The sequence below is a fragment of the Tilletiopsis washingtonensis genome, assembly GCF_003144115.1.
Source record: "Tilletiopsis washingtonensis strain MCA 4186 unplaced genomic scaffold FA09scaffold_10, whole genome shotgun sequence".
Classification (NCBI taxonomy): Eukaryota; Fungi; Basidiomycota; class Exobasidiomycetes; order Entylomatales; genus Tilletiopsis; species Tilletiopsis washingtonensis.
This window is the reverse complement of record NW_020312007.1, coordinates 298752-319580: the sequence shown is the minus strand read 5'-3', so window position 1 is coordinate 319580 and position 20829 is coordinate 298752. Positions and strand designations below refer to the sequence as shown.

Sequence of the window (20829 nt, the reverse complement as noted above, 5' to 3'; positions counted from 1 at the left end):
AGCAGCACGGCCGACGAGCGAGCGAGCTGATGGCGCACCGGCCGCCGGCCCCGCAGAGTGGAGCGAGATGTGTCGTGTGCGGTGCGGTGCGCGGCGGCAGAGCGGAAGAAGCATGATGAGGCAGCCGAGGCACGGCGCCTGTGTCCGCACCCCCGTCCGCCGGCCCGGCGCCAAAGCGCGCCCGGTCCGTGCGCCGTGCGGGGAAAGCACAAGGCCGCACCCGCAAAGGCAGCCGCCTCGACACTAGACTTCTTCCGCACTCCCATCCACAGGCGCAGCTGCTCGATCGCCTCGCTCAGTCTCGCTCACTTCAGTCAGCAGAGTAGCTCAGCAAGGTATAGGCAATGCGATGCAGGTGCACGACACAAGCAGGGTATGGCAGGGCACAGCAGACATGCAGAGGCAGCGCCACGGCAGATGGGCCAGCCATAGCGTGGAGCCAAGGGCGGAGAGAGACACAGAGGGCGAAAGCATCGGCACGCCCTCGCTAGACAAGCACCGGCGCCGCAGCCGGCTCGAGGGGCAGCAGCACGCCCTGCTCGTCGTACGCCACGTGCTGCACGCGGATCGTGCGCCGCTGCCCCGTCGGCGCCACGTCGGTGCCCTGGCCGGCCTCGGTGTGCCATGCGCCGTAGGCAAACGCCCAGCGGTCGTCGGGCGCGCGGAAGAAGGCGCCGCTGCCGGGCCCATACACGCTCTTGGCGCGGTCCGTCTGCAGCATCGCCTGCCGGTTCAACGTCCAGTTGCGCCGCACCAGCGGGTCGGCGGCGGCGTCGATGTAGATCGTGCGCGTCGAGTAGTCGGCGCTGCGGAAGTCGCCTGTGGCAAAGGCCAGGTTGAGTGTCTGGCCGCGCGTCTTCTTGTTGCGCAGCACAATCGTCGACGGCGCCTCGGTGTTGAAGAAGGAGAAGGGGCGCGCGTCGGCGTCGTCGAACGCCACGATGGCCACGGGCGCCGTCGCCAGCGCCGTGTAGTTGCGCATCTCGGCCAGCAGGATGCTCTGGTGGTCCGACCACGCCAAGTAGCGCTTGCCGTTGGGATGCCGGAAGATGTGGCTGTCGAAGCCCTTGACGGCCGTGCCGTTGTACTTGATCGTGCCCTGCTTGCGGTACGCGCCCGTTGCCGAGTCGCTCACCGCCGTGCGCAGCATGTCGTCCTTCGTCGAGCTGACCGAGTAGATGATCGTGCTGTCGTCCCAGCGCGCAATGTCCGGCGCCTGCGTGCCGATCGTCTTCTTCCACTGCGCCGCCACACGCGGCGGCGAGCGGTTCACCTCGTTCAGGTCTGTGTCCACGCGGATCAGCGCCGCCCGCTCAAAGTCGCTGTCGGCGTAGATGTAGACGGGCTTGCCGGCCTTGCGGTCGACGCGCAGAATTGACGGATCTTGCCCGAGCGACAGCGTGTTCTGGATGCCTGCCGGCACGCTGGCGGCCCGTCGGGCACGCGTGGCGTTATTGACCTGCACCGAGTCGCCGTCGGGCATGGTCCGCAGCTTCTGCGAGGCGTTGGGGCGTGCTGACTGCTTCTGCTGCGGAGCGACCTCGCCGGACGCTGCTGGGGTGGAGCCTTGCAGCAGCGGCACGAGGTGTGAGCCGAGCCGCTGGATCTCGGCGGTGAGGTCGGGCGAGCGCCGCACGCGAGCGAGGCGTGCGTGGCGCACGCGCAGAGCATCGTGGCCGAGGCTGCTGCTGCCGGGCAGCGAGGCTGCGTGGCCGATGGTGATATGGCTGGACGACGCGGCCTGCACTGGGCCAAGAGCCGCAGCCAGCAGGGCGAGACAGATTGTCGAGGCGAGCGTGGCGCGCATTGTGATGGCGGGCCGAGTCAGAGATACTGCTTTGAGGAGGAGCAGAGCGGGATCCGTGAGGTGAGTTGCGTGGGGGGGCCGCATCCTCGCAGTGCCCGTCTATATAGGACGGAACCAGTGCAGCGAGGGCGGAGACAGCGAGACGAGGTGCGCGCTGGTGCTGCCGCTCTGGGGCGGACAAAGAGAGCTCGCCTCGCCTTGGTTGCTGATGGAACAAGACATGCCTGACGCTGCTGCTGCGCCCTAGTCCACGCCGCCCGAGCTTCTGGCGGTCGGTCGCACAAGCGCATCGAGGCGCAAATCAGGCTGCCCCTCTGGAGGAGGACAAGAAGAGGTTTGGCGGAAGTTGTGGGCGCGAGGGCAGGCGCACCGCGCGGCGGACGCGCGGCGCGCTTGTCAGGGGTCTAGCCGCATGGTGGCTTTGCCGCGAGGCGTGCGGCCCGCAGCGCAGGCATACGAGCACAAGAGCCGCCGTCATCAGCATCCCGCACCTGCTTGCCCGACTGCCTTCGGCGTTGAAGCGACACCCAAACGTGCCCGATCGTCGCTCCGGCGCAGCAACCCTGCACCCTGCCTGCCGCCGGCTGACAGGCCGTCGCAAGCACACGCCGGAGGCAGTTTGCAAGCGCCGTGGGGTGCATGCTGCGACGCGCCTAAGCATGCGCCGCAGATCGCGCTAACTGTACGCCTCGACGGTGAGGTGACGCTGCCGTGAGCTCCACCACACGTGCTCCACTGCCGCTCTCTCGGAGGCCGACTCAGACTGTGCGAGGCTCAAGCGTCGTGCTCTGAGCTAGCCCTGCTGAGCTGGAAAGAAGTACCCGCCGTTGCATGGTAGCTCGGAGGTGCGCGACTTGCTCCTTCTGGCCAGAGCGCTGGCGCCTGGCTCCGAGGCGCCGGCTCGGCGCCTCACGCATAGCCGCAGCCCGTGGGTCAGGCCACTCGCACTTTGAGCAACTTGATTCGATTGGGCGTTTCCGGTCAGAGCACAGAGAGTATCATAAGCATATCGGGGCAAGCTGGCAGACGGAAGAGGAGAACAGAGAGGAGCCATGTACGAGAGGCGGAGATCGAGGCGGTCACGGCGACCCATCACTTGCCGTAGTCGCTCGTGCCCGTGTTGCCCGACGTGGAGCGCGGGCGCACCTTGAGCGGCGGCGCGGCGTCGGAGCGGCTGGAGACGGACGTGTTGCGCGAGACACCCGAGCGCGATGTCGTCGAGCTCATCATGCTGTTGCGGCTCGAAAGGCTGCCGCCGATCGACGAGCCCGAGGCGAGCGTGCCGGCCTCGGAGCCCGAGTAGAACGTGCCGCGCGAGCGGCTGCGCGTGATGCGCATCGTCTCGAGCGCCGCGTGGGCGCGGATGGTGCACATGCCCGACAGCAGGTAGGAGGCCTTGGGGTTGATGGCGCCCTTGCCCTTGGCCTCGAGCGGCTTGCCGGAGAGCACCTTCTTGATCTCCTTCTTGGCCTCCTCCTCGCGGCCCATGGCGCTGAGCAGGCGGCCGAGCTCGTAGTGCGCAAAGTAGCACAGGTAGCGGTCCGTCTCGTCGAGCTTCGACGCGTGCTCGAAGACCTTCTCGAACGACTGCTTGCAGTCCTGCGTGATCTCCTCGAGCGGGCCGATGCTGTCCTCGCTCGGCAGGCGCACGAGCGTGTGCGGCTCGGGGAAGGCGACGTTGCGCAGCGCCACGCCGCGCAGGAAGTACGCCAGGCACACGGCCGACCAGTACTCGTTCTCGCCCGAGCCGTAGGCGCGCGGGTCCGAGAAGCTCTCGAGCTCGTCGATCTCCGAGTCGATGCGGCTGAGCGTGTTCTCGACGAGGAGGAAGACGGGCGTCTGGCCGATGCAGTGCCACAGGTACGAGAACTCGATGCCCGCCAGCGGCAGGCGGTTGTTGTTCGCAATGTACTTGCGCGCCTTCATGGCGCAGAAGCGCTCGAAGGGAATCTGGCGGCCCGCAATCTTCTTGGTGAGCTTGCCGACGGTGCGCATGATCGTGGCGCTCTTGGCGCGGTCGTCCATGCCCGACTCGTACAGCATGACGGCCTTGGCGTACTGGTAGATGGCCTTGCTCCAGTTCGACTCGCGCGACAGCACGTCCTGGCACTCGAAGCAGCGCGCAAAGTCGCACGTCGCCAGGTACGTGAGCGAGAGGTCCCAGAAGCAGAGGTGGTGCAGCTGCTTGTACTCGCGCTGCGCCTCGATGGCGTTGCGGAAGTACTCGATGGCCTTCTCGGGCAGCGCCTGCGCGGCGTAGAGGCGCGCCGAGAAGTAGAGGAAGAAGATGCCGTTGGGGTAGCGCACCAGGTTCCAGCTGAGCACCTTGTCGGCAAACTCGAAGTCGACGTCCGTGACGGGAATGTACGAGCTGATGATGAGGTGGTAGAGCAGGATGCCAATGTCGCACAGCGGGCGGCGCACGCCCTCCTCGTCGGCCGAGATCGTGGGCAGCGGGCGCGACTTGGTCCAGCCGCCGGCGCGCGCGTAGAGGTCGAGCGCAAGGCGGCGGTCGCCGCTGAAGCCGAGGCCCTCCATCATCTTGAGCGCCTTGGCGGGCAGCATCGAGAGGATGAGCGAGCAGGTGGCGTTGCTCATGTACACGCCCGAGCGGAAGTCCTGGTCGATCGACGTCGCGGCGCGGCGGCCGTGGATCTGCGCCTCCTCGGCCTCGCCGTCGCAGTACTCGACGAACTTGAGCAGCTCGCGCATGAGCAGGTACGAGTTGCGCAGGCCGAGCGCGTTCTTGACAAACGCCAGGCCGTCGCCGGCGTAGAAGATGCCGAGCACGGCCTTGAGCAGCTGCGACTCGGCGAACACGAGCTCGGCGTGCTGCTGCACGAGCGTCATGTTCTTGTACATGTTGCCCTTGCCCGTGAGCTTGCCGAGCGGGCCGGCCTTCTTGCGCAGCAGGCTGGCAATGTTCATCGAGTGCTTGCAGCACATGATCGCCGTCTCGAGGTCCGCAGGCTCGAACGTCATGATGGCCTTGACCGTGTTGATCAGGCTCATGCCCACGGCCTTGTACAGGCGGTGGTCGGCGTCCTTCTGGCACAGCTCCTCGGCCTCCTTCATGCGCGAGTTGAGGAAGAGGTTCATCGCCTCGCGCACGATCGCCAGGTCCTCGCGGCAGTCGTTGTCGTCGATCTTGACAGCGCTCGACGAGAGGGACGAGCGCGGGATGTACGTGGGCGCGATGGCCGTCTCGGGCGTGATCGAGTCGTCGCTGAAGTCCGAGCCCTCGTCCTCCTGGTACTCGTCGTCCTCGTCCTCCTCCTCGTCATCGTCCTGCTGCTGGCCGCGGTGCTGCTGGCTGGCGTCGCCGGCCTCCTCCTGCTGCTGGCCGCGCCCGGTGATGTAGGCCGCGGCGCCGCCAGCTGCGCCGGTGACTGCGGCAGCAGCGCCGCCAATGGCGCCCAGAGCGGCGCCAGTGTAGCTCTGCTGCTGCGGCTCCTCGCCGCCGCCGTTCTGCGGGGCGCGGGTCTGCTGCTGCGCGGGCTCCTCGTCCTCGCTCTCGCTCTCCTGCTGCGGCTCCGGCTCCGGTTCCGGCTCCGGCTCTGGCGCAGGCTCGTCCTTCTTGGCGACCTTGTTCTTGAGCGACTTGAGGCCGCCCAGAGCACCGCCGCCGGCAGCGGCGCCACCAGCCGCGGCACCGCCCTTCTCGGCGTCAGACTTCTGCGTCGGCTTGCGCTTCGGCTTCTCGCCGCCGGCCTTGGCCGCGACGGACGACTCGCCCTCGCCGCCGTCGGCCTCGGTGCCGCAGAAGCCCAGGCGGCCGGCCACGGAGTCCTCGAGCGTGTCCTCGCCCTGCTCCTTGAGCCACTTCTTGAGCGCCGGGATGTTGTGGCGCTCGTTGACCGTCTGCTTCTTGACGCTGCCGTCCGCCTGCGGGTACTCCCAGGTGAAGCTGCAGTCGTCCTTGAGGATGCCGGTGCGCTGGTAGACGTTGACGGCACGCGTGTACTTGGACATCTGCAGCGCCTTGAGGCGCAGCTGCTTGGTCAGCACCCAGCGGCGGTGCGACAGGTCCTTGGCGCCGTCGTCGGTGTCGCTCTTCTCGAACCACTTGCGCGTCGTCTCCTCGAACTCCTTGGCGAGGTCGTCGTACTCCTTCTTCATGGCGTCGACCGTCTTGGTGTCCTTCATCAGGTCGTTCTCCTTCGGGTCGGGCTCCGTGTAGTCCCAGTCCCACTCCATGGTGCCGCCCATGCCCTTGCGCAGCTTCTCCGTCGTGGCGTAGTCCTTGAGGTCGGCCGCCTTGCTCGAGAACTTGATCTTGTCGCGCACGACGGGGTCAAGCATGGGCTGCAGCACCTGCCAGATGCCCTTGAAGATCCACGGCGCCGAGTGCACGTAGATGCGCTGCAGCGACTCGGGGTAGCTGGCGGAAACGTCAGTGCCGGCACGTCGCTGGTCATTGCGTGCAACTCACTAGGCCTCGAGACACTTGACGAGGAAGAGCACACACTGCCAGTCCATGTTCTTCAGGCCGAAGCCGCCCAGGTCGAAGATGACCACGGCCTTCTCGTACGGCGGCGTCGTGAGCTGGCGCGCGTTCTCCATGGCAAGCAGCACGAACTGCAGAGCATGGCGTGAGCTGGTTGATTAGGCTACGAGCGCGCACGCCACGCACCTGCTGGAGCACCTCGTGCTTCTGCGCGTTCGTGAAGTGGCGGGCGACGTGGCTATGTGGCGTTCTGTCAGCGTTGCTCCGGGCCACGCGCTGCTCGTGCTGCTCACATGAAGTACACCGGGTGCTCGCCTGGGTACTCGCTGTTACCCTTGATGTACGAGATACCGCGGCGGAACTGGTTCAGGAAGCCGGGCACACCCTCGAGGCCCTGCTCGCCCTTCTGGATGATGCCCTCGACGTCCTTCTCGAAGCGGAACTTGAGCGCGGCAGCCAGCATGGCAAGCGCGCGGTCGACGTCCCACTGTAGAGGTTGTGCGTCAGCTCACAGCTCCGGACAAGCGCTTCTTCGAGCTGCGCACCTTGCGGGCGCGCAGGAAGCGCAGCATGCCGGCGTCCGGGCCATCGTGCTTGATGAACTCCCAGAGCGCGCGGCGGAGGTACGGGCCACCGTAGGCTGCGGGTGCGCATGTGAGCAGTGCTCGCAGCCTCTTTGCGCGCAGCTCTGCTCACTGTCAATGAACTGGTTCATTTCCTGTGCGTCAAGAGAGGACGTCAGAATCGGCTGCTCCTCGTTCTCCATCCTCTGGCTCGTCGCTGCGCCAGCTCAGCGCATTCGGGCAGCTCACCTTCATCTCCTCCTGCTTCTTGGCCTCCTCCTTGGCCTTGTCATCCTTCGGGATGTCCTTGCCGGCCTGCTTCTCGTCCTTCGGCGGCGGCGCAGAGTCCTTGTCGGATACGGAGTTCGGGCCGCCCTTCTTGTCGAGCTCGGCGGAGCGTTCCTGCAAAGGCAGCTCGTCAGCCGCATGCTCGCAGCGCGCGAGGCACACACTGCCAGACTCACCGGGTTCTTCTCGTAGAGCTCGAAGAAGCGCCGCCAGATCTCGCGCAGGGCCTTCTGCTGGTCGGGCTCGAGGTTGCCTGGTGGAGGTGTCAGCGCGGGAGCCCCAGTGGATCTGCTGCAGAAGCGGCTGTCCTTGTACAAGCTGCTCGCGCGCTAGTGCTGGCCAGCAGGCACAGCACAGCCGCGCAGACATGCCCCGCACAGGCCCACCGCTCGTCTGCGCGCGACTCACCGACGTAGCCGGGCAGAACGTCCTCGCCGTCCAGATTCTTCTTGGTCGACATGGCTGCGGGTCACGCGCGCGGGTGGGCTACAGAGGAGCGCTCAGGCGCGGCAGATGCGCGTGGAGAAGATGTAGGAGGATGCGAAGCCGGGGGTATGCGGGAGCAGGCAGTAAGTAGGGGCAGAGAAGGTAGAGTAGGGCGGGTATGGGGTCGACTCGGAGCGGCGCAGCAGATGGGCAGGCGCAGGACTCGCGAGGGTATGGGTGGTGGTGGTGGTGGTGGTGTGAGAGGCAGGTGTGAGAGAGGCAAGTGTGACAGAGATGAGGGCAGACAGGTGTCCAATTGCGGGGGCCCGGCCGGGGCGCCGGCTTCTGGCTGGTCTGCTGCGGCTGCGGCTGCCTTGCGGTGCGGCGGGCGGAGCGGGATGTTGCCGTGCTGCTCGTGCGCCGTGCGCGGCGCGAGCTGGCCAGCCGAGACTCGCGGCGTGCCTGAAGTGCCCTCCCGCACGAAGAAGCATCTCGAGCAGCACTTCCGCACGACCGGCTGCCGCTTTCTGCTCTCAGGCCCCTCTTCGAATGCTGCAGCTGGCAAAGGGCGACAGCAGAGCATGCAGCGACGTCTGCTCCTCGACCGCAGCCGTGCCAAACCGCAGCTGCGCAGTGCAAAAGCGCGGCCGTGCGGCGAGAGCGACGCAGGACACGACGACGGCCGCGAGTGTGGAGTGCTGCCCGCACGGCCGGGGTACCGCGAGAGCGGCACGGCGCAGGCAGCGGCACCGCACCTCTCGCGGCGGCGAGACTCGGCGGCTGCACGCCTGTCACTCCGCCGGCGCTAAGAGGCCTGCTCCACACCCGGCTCCCGCAGCGAGAGCGGCACCGCAGCCGCGAGAAAATGCGCTTTGCTCGCCTCTGACGTCTGCGAACGCCTGTCTCAGAGACGGCTCAGGCACCCCACCAGCGCAAGCAGCGCCCCCGCCAGCCCAGATGCGCTCACGCCCGCTCCGCCCGCTGCTCCGCGCTCTATTCGCGCGATCCTGCGTCTGCCGTGAAAGCGACGCGCCGTCATCGGCTGCGGTCCAGGCGCACGGGTGCGGGGAAGCGAGCTCGAGAGGCCGACGTCGCCCGAGCTCGACCACAGTTGCAGCGGCAGCCGCACCCCGACAGCCGCAGAGTTCGGGTGCGCTGAGATGCAGCACAAAGCCGACACGGGCGCTCCTCTCTCTCGCGCGCGATGGCTCCACTCGGCTGGGCGGGGTCGCGCCGGCGCATGAAGCGGGCGTCAAGCGAGCCAACGAGCCGCCCGGCCAGGCGCTCGGCGCATGGTGCACGCCTGCGACTGAGACCGCGCTGCCGCGTCGCAGCGCTGCGCCCCACGCCTTGTCTCGCAGCCGGTGGTGCCTGACGAGCGACGGGCAGCATTGCGGCACCGCCGGCGGCGCCAGAAGAGCGCGCGATGGCCTCGATCGGGTGGGTGGGAACGGGCCGTGCTCATGCCGGCCGCACGGCAGCGCGCTCCGGCATCGACTGATGGCTCCGGCTGGTCATCCTGGGCACCCAGGTCGCTGTGCGGGGAACAGTGAATAGAATGAGTTGCGCCAGGCCGCTGCAGGCAAAGGAGGATGGGCTGATGAGCGCCGCACGCTCCTCCCGCCTAGCGCTGCGAGCACAGTCCCGGCTTTGCAGCACGGGCAGCAAGGACCCCAGGGCGACACCTGCAGGCGTGTCTGTGTGCTCGTCACTCGATCACACAGCGAGCGAGCTGTGTGGCTTTCTTTGCCTCGTCACAGCAGCTCCCGATCCGCGGCAAGGACAGCACATCGGGCAATGGTCGATTGCTACTGTCCCATCTGCGCCTTGAGCGCCAGCACGCCCTGTCGTTGGCTCTCGGGCAGCGCATTGATCTGCTCGGGCGTGAGCTGCAGCACCTGCATCAAGAGTGCCTGTAGTACGATGTGTCAGCGAGCGCCGCGAAGCTGTCGTCGCAGGCCGACGCACTCGTTGGTCCTCCGGCAGGTTGGCCTGTCCCAGCGCCGGCGCAGGCGCTGCGGCCGGCGGCGGCGGCGGCGGCGGGCCGGGTGCTTGGCCGTGCATGGGAGCGCCGTAGCCTTGCGGCGGCCCACCGTAGCCCTGCGGCGGGCCGCCGCTGTACTGCGGTGCCTGCTGTGGTGGCATCGGCATGGGCGGCTGCTGTTGCGGCGGCGGTGCCGGTGCGGAGCCTGCGCCGGCCTGTGCGCCAATGATGCGCTGAAGGATGGCCGGGTCGACGACGTTCATCATCAACATTGCCTGAGGATTCGAGCGGTGAGCCGATGCTTGACAAGGTCTGCGCTGGCTGCCACGCACCTGGAACAGAGCATACGCGACCTGTGGGTTGCCCGTGAGGAGAGCACGGGCCTGGTCGGGAGAGTTCGTCACGAGGGCCTGGCGAGGGCGTCAGCACACGTCGCATCACCCTCGGGCCGCCGACTCTCACCTTCATCTGCGCCATCACGTCCAGCAGCTTGCCCGGCGGCAGACTGGCCAGCGTCTGCGAGATCGCATCAGTCGGGTCGGCGCCCGGTGGCAGGTTCTGGCCCGGCGGCAGGTTCGGCGGCAGCTGTGCTAGCGGCGCCCCTGGTCCGCCTGGTCCCCCGCGGTTGCCCCATCCGCCATCGGTCGCTCCCGGCGGCGCGCCTCCGAAGCCGCCCCGTGCGCCGGGCCCAAATGCTCGCGGCCCGCGAGCACCTCGTGGCGGCAGCGCCTCGTCCATCTGGCCCATCTGTGTGGTCCGCCCCTCGAACAGCGGGTCCTCCTCCGCGCGGTCGATGCGCAGACACCGCCCGCCGACGTCGACGTCGTTCAGGTTGCGCACAGCCGACGCCGCCGTCTCGGCATCCTCAAATTCGCAGAAGCCGTATCCCTTGGCCTTGCCTGTATTCCGGTCGAAGACCAGCCTGCCGGGCCGCGAGGTCAGTCGCGCTCGAGCTAGAGATGCGTCGGCACGAGACAGCACAGCCAACAGCCGGGAGACAGCGCCAGGAGCCCAGTTCGCACCCTCCTGCGAGCGCACAAGATCTTGTCTGATCCCAGCCATGGCGCGCTCTTGCCGTCCTCCATCGTCCGGGCAGCGGCACTCACCGGAAGCCGACGACCTTGCCCACCTCGGCGAACACGGCGATGAGCTGCTCCTCGCTCATGTCATAGGGGATGTTGCCCACTGCCGCACAGGTCAGCCGCAGTCTCAGCGCAGCGACCGAAGCGCAGACGAACCAAAGACGACGCGCGAGCCGCGCGTAGCCACGCCCGACATGCTGGATGAGGCACAGGGGAGCAGCGGGCGATGTGGAGCCTCTGCAGCGCACCCGTCACACGGAGAGACGCCGGCTACGCAGGGGCAGAGCAAGTGCACACGTCACGCAGCGGAGTGCACACGCGTGAGGCAGCCGTCTGTGGCAATGCTGCGGAGCGCGGAGAGGTTGATGAGGAAGGAAGGAAGGGAGCTTGGTAACAGCGAACGGCCTTGCATCAGTCGCGAGTCGATGTGGCGCACGTGACGCGGCCGTGCGCCAGCCTACACACCGTGGGAGCACTCGCGCGCTCCGGCTGCGAGGCCGCACCGGGCCGAGTGCGGGGTGAATGGAGCATCGGACGCTTGCTTCGCGACCTCCACCACCTCCGTCTCCACCGCTGCAGCCACAGGCGGCGGCACACAGCACACACCATGTCCGACGCCACATTCACCTCGCTGCTCTCGCTGCTCTCTTCGCCGCATCCCTCGGCCATCTCGCACCTCTCGCTGCTGCCCCCGCAGACGCTGCACACATCGCTCGTCTACTATCTCGGCCAGAAGAGCACGCGCTCCCTCCTGCTGCAGGCGCTCCTCTCGTCGACGTCGCTGGCGGCACTGCCCTCGCTTTCGCCGCTGCTCTTCTCCGCCGCCAAAACGGCGCAGATCACCAGCCTGCCCAGCACCGAGCCGTCGCTCGTCTCCCTCTCGCTCCTCTCCGGTGCGCTGGCAGCGGCAGACACGCGCCGCAGCACGCGCCGCGTCGCGCCGGCGTGGGGCACGCACATCGACGCGCTCGTCGAGCAGCAACTCGGCCAGGAGGAGAAGGACGCCGTAGCGCAGCTGCTCGCGAGCCTGGCGCCGCAGCTGCAGGAGGATGTCCTCACGCCCAGAAGCGCCGCCCTCACTGCGCTCATGGAGGACGTGATCACGCGCGCCCTGCCAGAGGTGCTTATTCCGAAGGGAGAGCAAGTGAGTCGCAAGTAGTGCTCAGCACGGCGGTCAAAGCGGCGGTGTCTGTCTGGCGCACGCTCAGGAACTGCTCGCTGATCCTGTCGCGCTTTACAGGATCTCCTAAAACACCTCTCTGCTTACCGCTCCGAGGCGCCCTTCATTCATCTCGGACCCATCTCGAATCTTCTCTCCACAATCTACGCAGCTCAGGCGCGCTCTCTGTCGCCCGACGAGACCTACGCACACGTCTCTCCACTGCTGTCCCTGTTCCTGGAGCGCGCCGAGGCCTGGAGTCGCGAGTGGGAGGATCAGACCCGTGAGTCAGATGACACATGCAGCGTTGCGCGGTTCTGAAGCGTCCGTTCCAGTGGACGAGGCTAGCCGGACGGAGGTGTTCGTCTACTTCAAGTCTCTGCTCTTCTCCGCTCTGTTGGTTCACGACTCGCTCCTCGACGGCCTGCTCGACGCGATCCCGGCGCAGCCTTTGGTCCTGCCGCTCTCTGCCGCCACGCCCGCCTTGACGCCGCAGCCCGACTATCCGCCAGGCTTGATGACCTCGAACCTGCCGGTGCCCTACCTGCAGCTGAGCCAGACCGTACTGCGCACGCACGCTGCGTTGAGCTGGCTCGAGGTCTCAACGCAGGCGCTGGACCGCGTGCTCTTCGCCGCGTTGGACCTAGTAGCGCGAGACGGCATCGCGGCGCTGGAGCTCACAGACATGCTCTGGCCTGGGCACCTCGCAGCGCCGACAGCGACCGCAGCGGGCAAGGAGCGCGAGTCGAGCAGCAAGGAGAAGGACCAGGAGAAGCGCCGTCTTGCACGTCTCACGTTCTACTTCGACGCTGTAGAGCAGCTGCTGCCTAGCCTGCCGCCGACGACTCAGCGCCAGCTGCTGGGACAGGCTGAACCGTGAGTGTGGCGCGCCGCTCGCGTCATCCGGCGCTCAGGCTCACGCTGCACTGCCAGCTATCTACACACGCCGGACTGGAAGCAGACGTACGAGGCAGCGCACTCGGTCTTCCTCGCCACCTTTGCGTCTCAGTCTCAGCTCTGCGCGGAAGTGGCGCCGTACTACGCCGGCGTGCTGCTGAATGTGCGTCACACTTGCCGTGGCGTCGCTCCATTTCTGACCTCGCTGAGCCCATCCCAGGCTTTCGATGCGCACATTTCCGAGGAGCAGTTCGAGCTGGGCTACGTCACGCTAGTGGAAGCGGCGAGCGCCACGTCAGACGCGCTCGCGCTCCTGCTCTGCGACGACCTGCGCAGCGCGATCGAGCAGGAGGAAGAAGCAGCGTCGGGCAAGAGCACAGGCGACGCATTGACCGCTGCCGACGACAACCAGGCCCTCTCGGAGCCCGCGATGCACGTCACGCCTCGACTGCAGGCGCTGCGCAGCACCCACATTGCGCTGCTGCCAGCGCTGCACCTCGTGCTGCTGCACACGCACCTCGCCCACATCCGCGCACACATCCTCGACTCGCCGCCGACCAAGGAGCTGCGCGAGGCGCTGGCGGAGAAGACGTTCGAGGCGCTCGGCAAGCTCGACGCCGCGACGCGCGACGCCGGCGCCATGTGGTGGACACGCGAGCGGGAAGCGTTCGGAGTCTGACCTCAATGCTCACGCCTTTTGTCACCGCGCGATCAAGTGTGACATTCTCTGCGCGGCTAGACCCACTTGTGCCTTGATGCATCCTCTCCGCGCTCCGCCGTCTCGGCGTCTGTGACGGCGTCGCGCATGGCCGACGCGACCGCCTCGACGCCCAGGCGGTGCTTGGCGCTGACGGCGTAGATCTTGAGCGGCCGGCCGTCGTGCAGTCTGCGGGCCTCTTCTCCCAGGCGCCGCAGCTTCTCTTGCGCTGCCTCTCTCGACGAGCGCGTCGCCTGCGTCGGCGAGTCGATGTTGGGGATCGGCGGGCCAAGCACGTCGCACTTGTTGGCCACGACGGCGACGCAGCGCTCACTGAGGCCTGGTGCGTAGGCCTCCAGCTCCTCTCGCAGCGTCGCGATGTGCTCCCATGGCGCCGGCTGTGCCTCGGAGACATCCACCACGTAGAGCAGTGCACGACAGCGCTCTGCGTGGCGCAGGAAGAGATGGCCTAGCCCGCGGTTCGCAGAGGCTCCGGCAATGAGGCCAGGCAGGTCTGCCAGCGTCAGACGCGCCACTTCCTCCTCCGTCGTGCTCTCCCGCGCCTGTATCTGTGCAGCTTGCGCCTCGCTCGATTCGAGAATGTCGCCTTGGCCCGCGCCAATCAGCTGGCCCTTGTCGCCGAGGCGCAGCACGCCCACGTTGGGCGAGAGCGTCGTGAACTCGTAGGCGCCCACTTTGGCCGTCGCGACGCCGGCGCGGCCTGCGCTGGTGAGCGCGCGCAGCAACGTCGACTTGCCGGCGTTGGGCAGGCCGACGAGGCCCACGTCGGCAGGACTCTTGAGCTCCAGCTCGACGTGCACACGCTCGCCCCATGCGCCGCGCGTGGCGAGCTTGGGCGAGCGCGAGATGGCGCCGGTGCTGAGGAAGAACGGGTTGCCGAAGCCGCCACTGCCGCCTCGCGCGAGCAAGACGCCAGGCGAGTCGGCTGGCGTGGCGCGGACCAGATCGATGATGCGCATGGGCGTCTGCAGATCCGCATCTTCTGCCTCTTGTCGCAGCAGGCGCTTCTGCTCCTCGCCGGAGTAGCGGCGCCACTCGACGCGCTCGCGCTCCTCCTGCTCGCCTCGCTCGCGCCACAGCGCCGCGGCCAGACGCTCCTCGGCAGCGGCAAACTCACGGCGCTGCAGCGCAATGTCGGCGTCGGCCTCCTCGATGACGCCCTGCGCCGTCATGGCGCCCGTAGCCCCGCCACCGCCGCTGCCGCCGGGATAATGGCGCCACATGGCGTCGCGTTGGGAGCGCTCGAGCGCATGTGCAGCTATCTCTGCTTGCCGCGTCTCCTCGTCGAGATCCGCTTCTTCGTCTTCCTGCTCCTCCTCATCCTCCTCATTGGCACGCTCCGGCTCCAGCTTCAGCCGCGGCGATCGTGGCCGCCCGCGCATGCCCTTGCGTCTGTAGCGATGCATGAGGTCCTCGTCGTACTGCGCGCGCAGCACGCGCTGCTCGTCCATCTCATCGTCCTCGTCAGGCTCAATCTTGCGCACGCGCAGCAGCGTACCGACCGGCACGCTGAGCGTCACGTCCTTGCCCGGCGCACCGACGTGCCACTCGCCGCGGCCGTGCCCGCCCATGCCGGCCTCGGCGCGCCCAGGGACGCGCGCCAGGCTGCGCATGTCCGAGACGGCACGGATGTACACGTCGCCGCCACGGCCGCCGCCGCCGCCCGACGGCGGGCCGTAGGGCACGTACTTTGCGCGCGAGAAGGCGACGCAGCCGTCGCCGCCGCGGCCGGCGGTGATGGCGAGGGAGAGCGAGTCGACGAAGGAGGCCGACTGCGGCAGAGCGGGTCAGGATGTGCGCAGCGCTGTGGCGCGGCCTGCTGCGCTCACACTGCTTGAGCGCTTCCACGCCGCCTTGCGGGCGGCCTTGTCGCTGACGTCGGCCTCGGGCGCTGCGCGCTGTGCGGCCGTCGAGGCAAAGCAGCGCGAGCGCTGAAGGCGTGGCAGCACGGCGGTGCGCAGAGGGCTGGCGAGACGTGGCTGCGTGGCCCAGGCGGGCAGCGAGCGTGCGGCGCCGGCGAGCACGTCGATGCTGCAGCGGCGCGTGGCGACGCAGAGGCGACACGCCATGGCCGGAGAGGGATGCGAGGAGGATGATGTGGAGCAGAGACAGGGTGCAAGACGCGAAGAACGCGAGGCGGGCGTCTGTGCCGCGGGCCAACTGCTGCGCCATGGCACGGCCGTGCTGCGAGATGCACACGCCGCCGCCTGCTTCCCGCACCCATCCCCCTCGACGCCGCCGCGGCCGTGCAGCATGGCCTCGCCCACTCTCCTCGCCATCCTCGCCGTGGCCGCAGGGCCGCGGCTGCTGCTGCAGGCGCACGTGCCGCTCCTCTCGCAGCGCCCCGAGCTCAGCACGCCGCCGACGTCGCGCCTGGCACTGCTTGAGGCGCTGCACCGCCACGCCCTCCACGCCGCCGGCCAGGCGCCGCCGCTGTACGCCGCCGACACGCCCGTGCCGCCGCTGGCCCTCGAGCTGCTGCGCGGCGCTGTGGCGTCGCCAGCGACGGCTGCGCTGGCATGGACGGCGCTCGACCTGCTCGCGGCGCTGGCGCTGGCGCAGTGTGCGCGCGCCATGGGCCGCCGCGGCGAGCTCGTCGCTGCACTGTGAGTGGCACACTGGCGGGCGTGGCGGGCGTGCGGTGTGTTGGAGGGCCGCATCCTGCTCTGTGGTGATTGGCCTTGGGCGCTTGGCCCACACAGGGCGAGGCGTGCTGGAGACATGGTCAGCTCGCTCTCGCCGCGTAGCTCTGCCGAGCCCGCACCCTGCGTCAGCGTCTCGCCATCGCTGCTGCGCTTGCTCCTGTCGCTTGCCACGCTGGTCGCTGTCTGACACCTGGCCCTTGCCCTCAGCTACCTCTTCTCGCCATATACCATCCTCTCCAGCCTGGCACAGTCAATGACGCCGCTCTCGAACCTCTTCGTCGTTCTCTCGCTGCTCGGAGCTCTGCGCGGTGCGTCGCCGCAGATCTCTGGCCTGGGACCCCTTGGCAGCAGACTGACAGCTGCTCCCGGCGGCAGGCTCGCGCATCCTGCTTCTCCCTTCTCTCGCAGCTGCGTCGCTTCTCTCGCTCTATCCGATCCTGCTCGCGCCGCCACTGCTCTTACTCTGCGCGCAGCGCGCAGACGGCAGTGTCGCCGTGCAGGAGCTGTACCAGCGCGTGCCAGTCGCGCACATGCTGCTGAGCCTCGTGCTGCTGTGCGGCTGTCTGGCAGGTCTGCTCTACACGCACTCCCTGCGCTTTGGCAGCTGGGAGTTCGTCGAGCGCGCATATGGCACATTGTGCGTGACCTGCAGCGATGCCTGCGGCTGCCAGCGAGCTGACTTAGGCCTCCCACAGAGTGCTGCTGCCGGACCTGACGCCCAACATCGGCCTCTGGTGGTACTTTTTCATCGAGATCTTCGACCACTTCCGCAACTTCTTCCTGCTCGCCTTCAACGTGCACGCCGCGTCGTACAGCGTGCCGTTCACGATCAAGTATGCGTGAGTCGCCGCAGCCGGAGCCTCAGCACTCGGCCACGTCTCGCTGACCCTCTGCCCGCAGCAACGATCCCGTGTTTGCCATTACGGCGCTCAGCGGCATCATCGCCACGTGCAAGTCGTATCCGAGCATGGCCGACACGGCGCTCTTCCTCGGCCTGCTGGGCCTGCATCTCGACTTGATACCATGTGCGTCTGCCTCCCGCATCGCCTCTCTGAGCTTCTCACTCACCGTCCTCGCTCGGCTAGATCTGCGCTACCCGCTCGTCTCGGCGCTGCTCTTCCTGCACGCCTCGCTGCTGCTGCCCATCTTCCACCACCTCTGGCTCACGGCGGGCCGCGGCAACGCAAACTTCTTCTACGCCATCACGCTCGTCTGGGCGCTGGCCAGCGGCGCGCTGCTGCTCGACGCCATGTGGGCGTGGGGCCATCGCCGCTGGGAGCTCGAGCGGCCGGTGGGCGAGGAGCCGCCGCAAGAGGGCAAGACACGGACACGCACCGTCAAGCAAGTGTAATAATGCGAATGTGCTGCGAACGGAAGGAGAAGGTGCTGCGTGCGTCGCGCGTGGACGCAGCGCTCCCTGTGTGTGGATATGTACAATGTCGCTCGTGCGGCGTCGACGTGATGCGGCAACCGCTGCGTCTGCCCCCCTCCTACCCTCTCTCTCTCGCCATCCCTCAGAGGATGGTGCATTTCCGCCCGCCCTTGCCGCGCTTCCACCGTTTCCGCATGGCCTCCTTGAGCGCCGCATCAAACACATCCTGCACGCCGCGCTTCGTCTTGGCACTGCACTCGACGTACTTTGCCGCGCCAATCGCCCGCGCCACGGCCTCGCCGGCTGCGGAGGTGACGGGCGACGTGCCCTGGGCCGCCAGCATGGAGAGCGCGTGTGGGTCCGACCGAAGGTCGGTCTTGAGCCCGACGAGCAGGATCGGCACGCCCTCGCAGAAGTGGTTGATCTCCGGATACCACTGAGAGAGGTCGTCAGCCAGGAGCCAGAGGATGAGAGGCAGCGATTGGACACTTGCAATGCCTCCGTCGACTCCGAGGCCACCTAAGAGGCGATCACAGCGCCTCAGTCTTCCTGTCTACACATCCCTTTCGCCCTCCTCTGGCTCTCGCCGCACTGCCGACGCTGTCTAGCCCGCTCGCCTCCACTCGGCCGCTGCGCCCTGCACGCACCTTGTCCTGCACGTTGGCCAGACTTGTGGGGTAGTCGACGGCGAAGCAGATGAGAATGACGTCGCTCTCGGGATACGAGAGTGGCCGCAACCTAAAGGAGGACGCGCGGCGTGTCAGTACTTGACCTCGTAGGCCAGTCCTCGAGCCGCAGCGGCGGCCAGGCTGAGCAGGGCAGGCAAAGAGGTCATGCCAAGAGTGCCGCGCTCGCAGCCCTCGAGCAAGCAAGTGTCCCTGCTCCGCGCCTCTGACAGCGCTCCAGCATGCGTCCACTCTGCAGTCCGAGCCCACCCGAGACGCCTAGCCTTCGCCGCCGCAGCTGCAGCCCCGCTCTCCTGCGCCCTCGCTGCACCGCCTCCACCCCTTCGCTGCCCGCCTCTTCTGCTGCCCAGCTCGCCTTACGCACCGGTCGTACTCCTCCTGTCCCGCCGTGTCCCACAGTGCCAGCTCGACGACCTTGCCCTCGAAGCGCACGATGGGCACGTAGTTCTCAAACACTGCCGGCGCGAGTGAGCACACGGGGTGTGAGAGGGACATGGGCGCCGCTGTGCGACTCACCGGTGGGGATGTATGCTTCTGGGAAGCGGTTCTCCGACTGAGGCCGGCGTCAGCACGGCGGCAGCTGCAACACGGCATATGCACGGGCAAGTGTGCCTCTGTCAAGGCAGGCGCCGGACGCTGTGTTGCACTCGGTACCGCCTAGCGCATGCACTGTGACTGCGGCAGCTGGCCCAGTGCGGCACCCATGCGCTGACACTGGCACTGCCGCTGCCACTGCTGCAGTTGCTGCGACGGCAAGCACCTCTCCACTGCTCACTTGCCGCCGCACAGCAGCTCGCCACCACTGCAGGCATCTGCCCACTCCTGCTGCCGCTCACACGCCGCACTCACATAGACGATGAGCAGGCTCGTCTTGCCGGCGCCGCCGTCGCCGACGACGACGAGCTTCTTCTTTGCGTCGATGTGCGGCGGCAGCGGCTGGCCGGGCGCCGACTGCCCCGGCGGCGGCGCGACGGAGTTGAGCGAGTCGGGATAGGACATGGCGGAGGAGTGGGAGTGGAGAGACAGGAGGCGACGCAGCGCGGCACGCCAAAGACAGCTGCAGGCGCGACAGGCCGCCGGCGCGCGCCTTATTTCGCGCCGCCCCGCCTTGCGCAGCCGTCACCCTGCTCTCATGCATTTCATTCGCACTCGCTCGGCAGCGTGGCATACACTGCTCAGCACCAGCTTCACTCGAGGTAATTGCATGCATTCTGCGTCTGCAGCTAGCCTGCGACTGTGTCTGCTGAGAGGTGCTGAGAGGCTGCCCGGCGTCTCGGCCCGCGGTGCGGAGGCAGACGCGTCGAGAGCAACACGGCCCGCCGCGTCCTCGTGACCGGCACGCGCCAACGCTGCAGCCGTGCGGATCGCGCCGCGCCGTGCTCTACCTCGCCTCCGCTCCACATCCTTCACCGACCGCACACGGCCGCCGCAGCGCCCTCTCCGCCGCCATGTCGTTCCCGCGCATCGCGCTGCACGACGCCGCCGACCTCGCCGCCGTGCTCGAGCCGGTGCGCGCCGCCGCCGAGGCGCGTCTGGAGCGCGCGCCGCTCGATGCCGGCGCGCGCGAGGCCGGCCGCCGGGCGCTCGAGGCTGTCAGTGCTGCCACCTGTGATGGCGTAGCACCTGTGCTGACGAGGCCGCACCCCAGTGGCTGCAAGTCGCCCAGCGGCACCTGCAGGAGAACGTGACGCTCAACGGCATGACGTGGGCCGAGGCGACGGCGCACAAGACGCGTGCGTGCCTCTGGCGGTGCCGCAACGCGTGCATGCTGACCCGTGTCTCTCCAGCCGTCGCACCCTTCGACGCCGTGCTCTCGGCACACGTGCAGTCGCTGCACGCCCGCGCCGACGCCCTCACGGCACAGGCCATTGCGCGCCGCAAGGAGGTGCCGGCGCGGAGAGCTGCGGCGCTGCAGGCGCGTCACGAGGCGCTGCGAAGGGTCAGAGAGGCGAGCGAGGCGCGCAAGCGGAAGCGCGAGGAGGAGTGGAAGGGTGAGGGATGCGCCTGTGTAGTGAGAGCGCGCACTGGGTCGCTGATACGCTCTGCCTCAGCTGCTCCGCTGCCGCCGGCGCCCGCTCCGCCAGCGCGGCTGGCCGAGACTGCTGCGACGCTGCGCAAGTCGCTGGCCGAGCTCGAGACCCTGCAGACGGTGCGCACACCAGCGCGTCGATGGCGATGTACCTGCTGACGTCTCTTCGCCGCCAGGAGCTGCCGAAGCTCACGGAGCGGACACGGACGCATACGGCGCTGGTGAAGCGTCTGCGCTCGGGCGCTTGATCGTCGAGGTCTGCTCCACCGGCCTCATCTTCCGGAGCTACATCTCCTGAGGGATCCGGCTGCACCCTCGGAGAGGCTTCACATGGCGCATGGGGAAAATGTGCGAGCTGCGCTTCGTATGAGAGACGTTCGACCGTCTGTCAGTCAGCAGCGCAGCTGCACACTCCCGCTCATGCGCGCTGTACATCACCACGTCACCCGCTATATCACTGGTACACTGCTCAAGGCGTGCACAGTGTCACATTTCTGTTGCTCAAGCCGCGCTGCGCATGTTCAGAGTCAGAGTGAGAGTGTGCACATCGCGCCCCGTGCGTCGCTTCGCACCTTGTTGCCCTGCTCCACACCCTCGTCTGCCTGTGGGACCTAAGGCTTCGAGCCAGGACTTTGCTCTGAGACAAATGACATTAAGTTGCTGCGCTCCTGGTACATTTTGGGAGAATTTGAAAGAAGAGAGAAGAACTGGCCGCGCCGCATCGCT

At 67.7% G+C, this 20829-nt stretch overlaps 7 protein-coding genes across 7 annotated transcripts; 2 read left to right on the top strand and 5 right to left on the bottom strand.

Moving 5' to 3' along the window:
* Positions 1–344: 344 nt before the first annotated feature.
* FA09DRAFT_329812 (hypothetical protein) lies at positions 345–1995 on the bottom strand. The gene has a single exon (XM_025742337.1). The coding sequence runs from the start codon at positions 1805–1807 to the stop codon at positions 488–490; it is 1320 nt and encodes a 439-aa protein (XP_025598470.1). The 5' UTR covers positions 1808–1995; the 3' UTR covers positions 345–487.
* A 904-nt stretch (positions 1996–2899) lies between these two features.
* On the bottom strand, positions 2900–7565 carry FA09DRAFT_338618 (hypothetical protein; the record flags this gene model as incomplete). Its single annotated transcript, XM_025744129.1, has 9 exons — positions 2900–6188; positions 6240–6385; positions 6441–6492; positions 6548–6741; positions 6800–6894; positions 6951–6972; positions 7067–7219; positions 7282–7358; positions 7514–7565. The coding sequence occupies 9 exons, from the start codon at positions 7563–7565 to the stop codon at positions 2900–2902; spliced, it is 4080 nt and encodes a 1359-aa protein (XP_025598469.1).
* A 1774-nt stretch (positions 7566–9339) lies between these two features.
* On the bottom strand, positions 9340–10793 carry FA09DRAFT_360472 (hypothetical protein; the record flags this gene model as incomplete). Its single annotated transcript, XM_025745237.1, has 6 exons — positions 9340–9444; positions 9500–9790; positions 9848–9925; positions 9978–10437; positions 10622–10700; positions 10754–10793. The coding sequence occupies 6 exons, from the start codon at positions 10791–10793 to the stop codon at positions 9340–9342; spliced, it is 1053 nt and encodes a 350-aa protein (XP_025598468.1).
* A 356-nt stretch (positions 10794–11149) lies between these two features.
* FA09DRAFT_329809 (hypothetical protein) lies at positions 11150–13393 on the top strand. Its single transcript, XM_025742336.1, has 5 exons — positions 11150–11741; positions 11838–12039; positions 12092–12632; positions 12690–12816; positions 12874–13393. Exons 1-5 carry the CDS (start codon positions 11205–11207, stop codon positions 13330–13332), a joined length of 1866 nt encoding a protein of 621 aa, XP_025598467.1. The 5' UTR covers positions 11150–11204; the 3' UTR covers positions 13333–13393.
* Positions 13361–15469, bottom strand: FA09DRAFT_20614 (P-loop containing nucleoside triphosphate hydrolase protein; the record flags this gene model as incomplete). The annotated part of the gene is made up of 2 exons (XM_025739463.1): positions 13361–15143; positions 15203–15469. Coding segments are annotated over 2 exons (2022 nt in total), but the record flags the coding sequence as incomplete, so codon positions are not given.
* Positions 15470–16219: 750 nt separating this feature from the next.
* Positions 16220–19073, bottom strand: FA09DRAFT_343249 (putative RHO1-GTP-binding protein of the rho subfamily of ras-like protein; the record flags this gene model as incomplete). Its single annotated transcript, XM_025744587.1, has 6 exons — positions 16220–16250; positions 17574–17824; positions 18036–18126; positions 18439–18529; positions 18591–18627; positions 18924–19073. 6 exons carry the CDS (start codon positions 19071–19073, stop codon positions 16220–16222), a joined length of 651 nt encoding a protein of 216 aa, XP_025598465.1.
* A 540-nt stretch (positions 19074–19613) lies between these two features.
* Positions 19614–20769, top strand: FA09DRAFT_329806 (hypothetical protein). The gene is made up of 3 exons (XM_025742335.1): positions 19614–20065; positions 20126–20223; positions 20280–20769. Exons 1-3 carry the CDS (start codon positions 19774–19776, stop codon positions 20349–20351), a joined length of 462 nt encoding a protein of 153 aa, XP_025598464.1. The 5' UTR covers positions 19614–19773; the 3' UTR covers positions 20352–20769.
* The last annotated feature ends 60 nt before the right edge of the window (positions 20770–20829 follow it).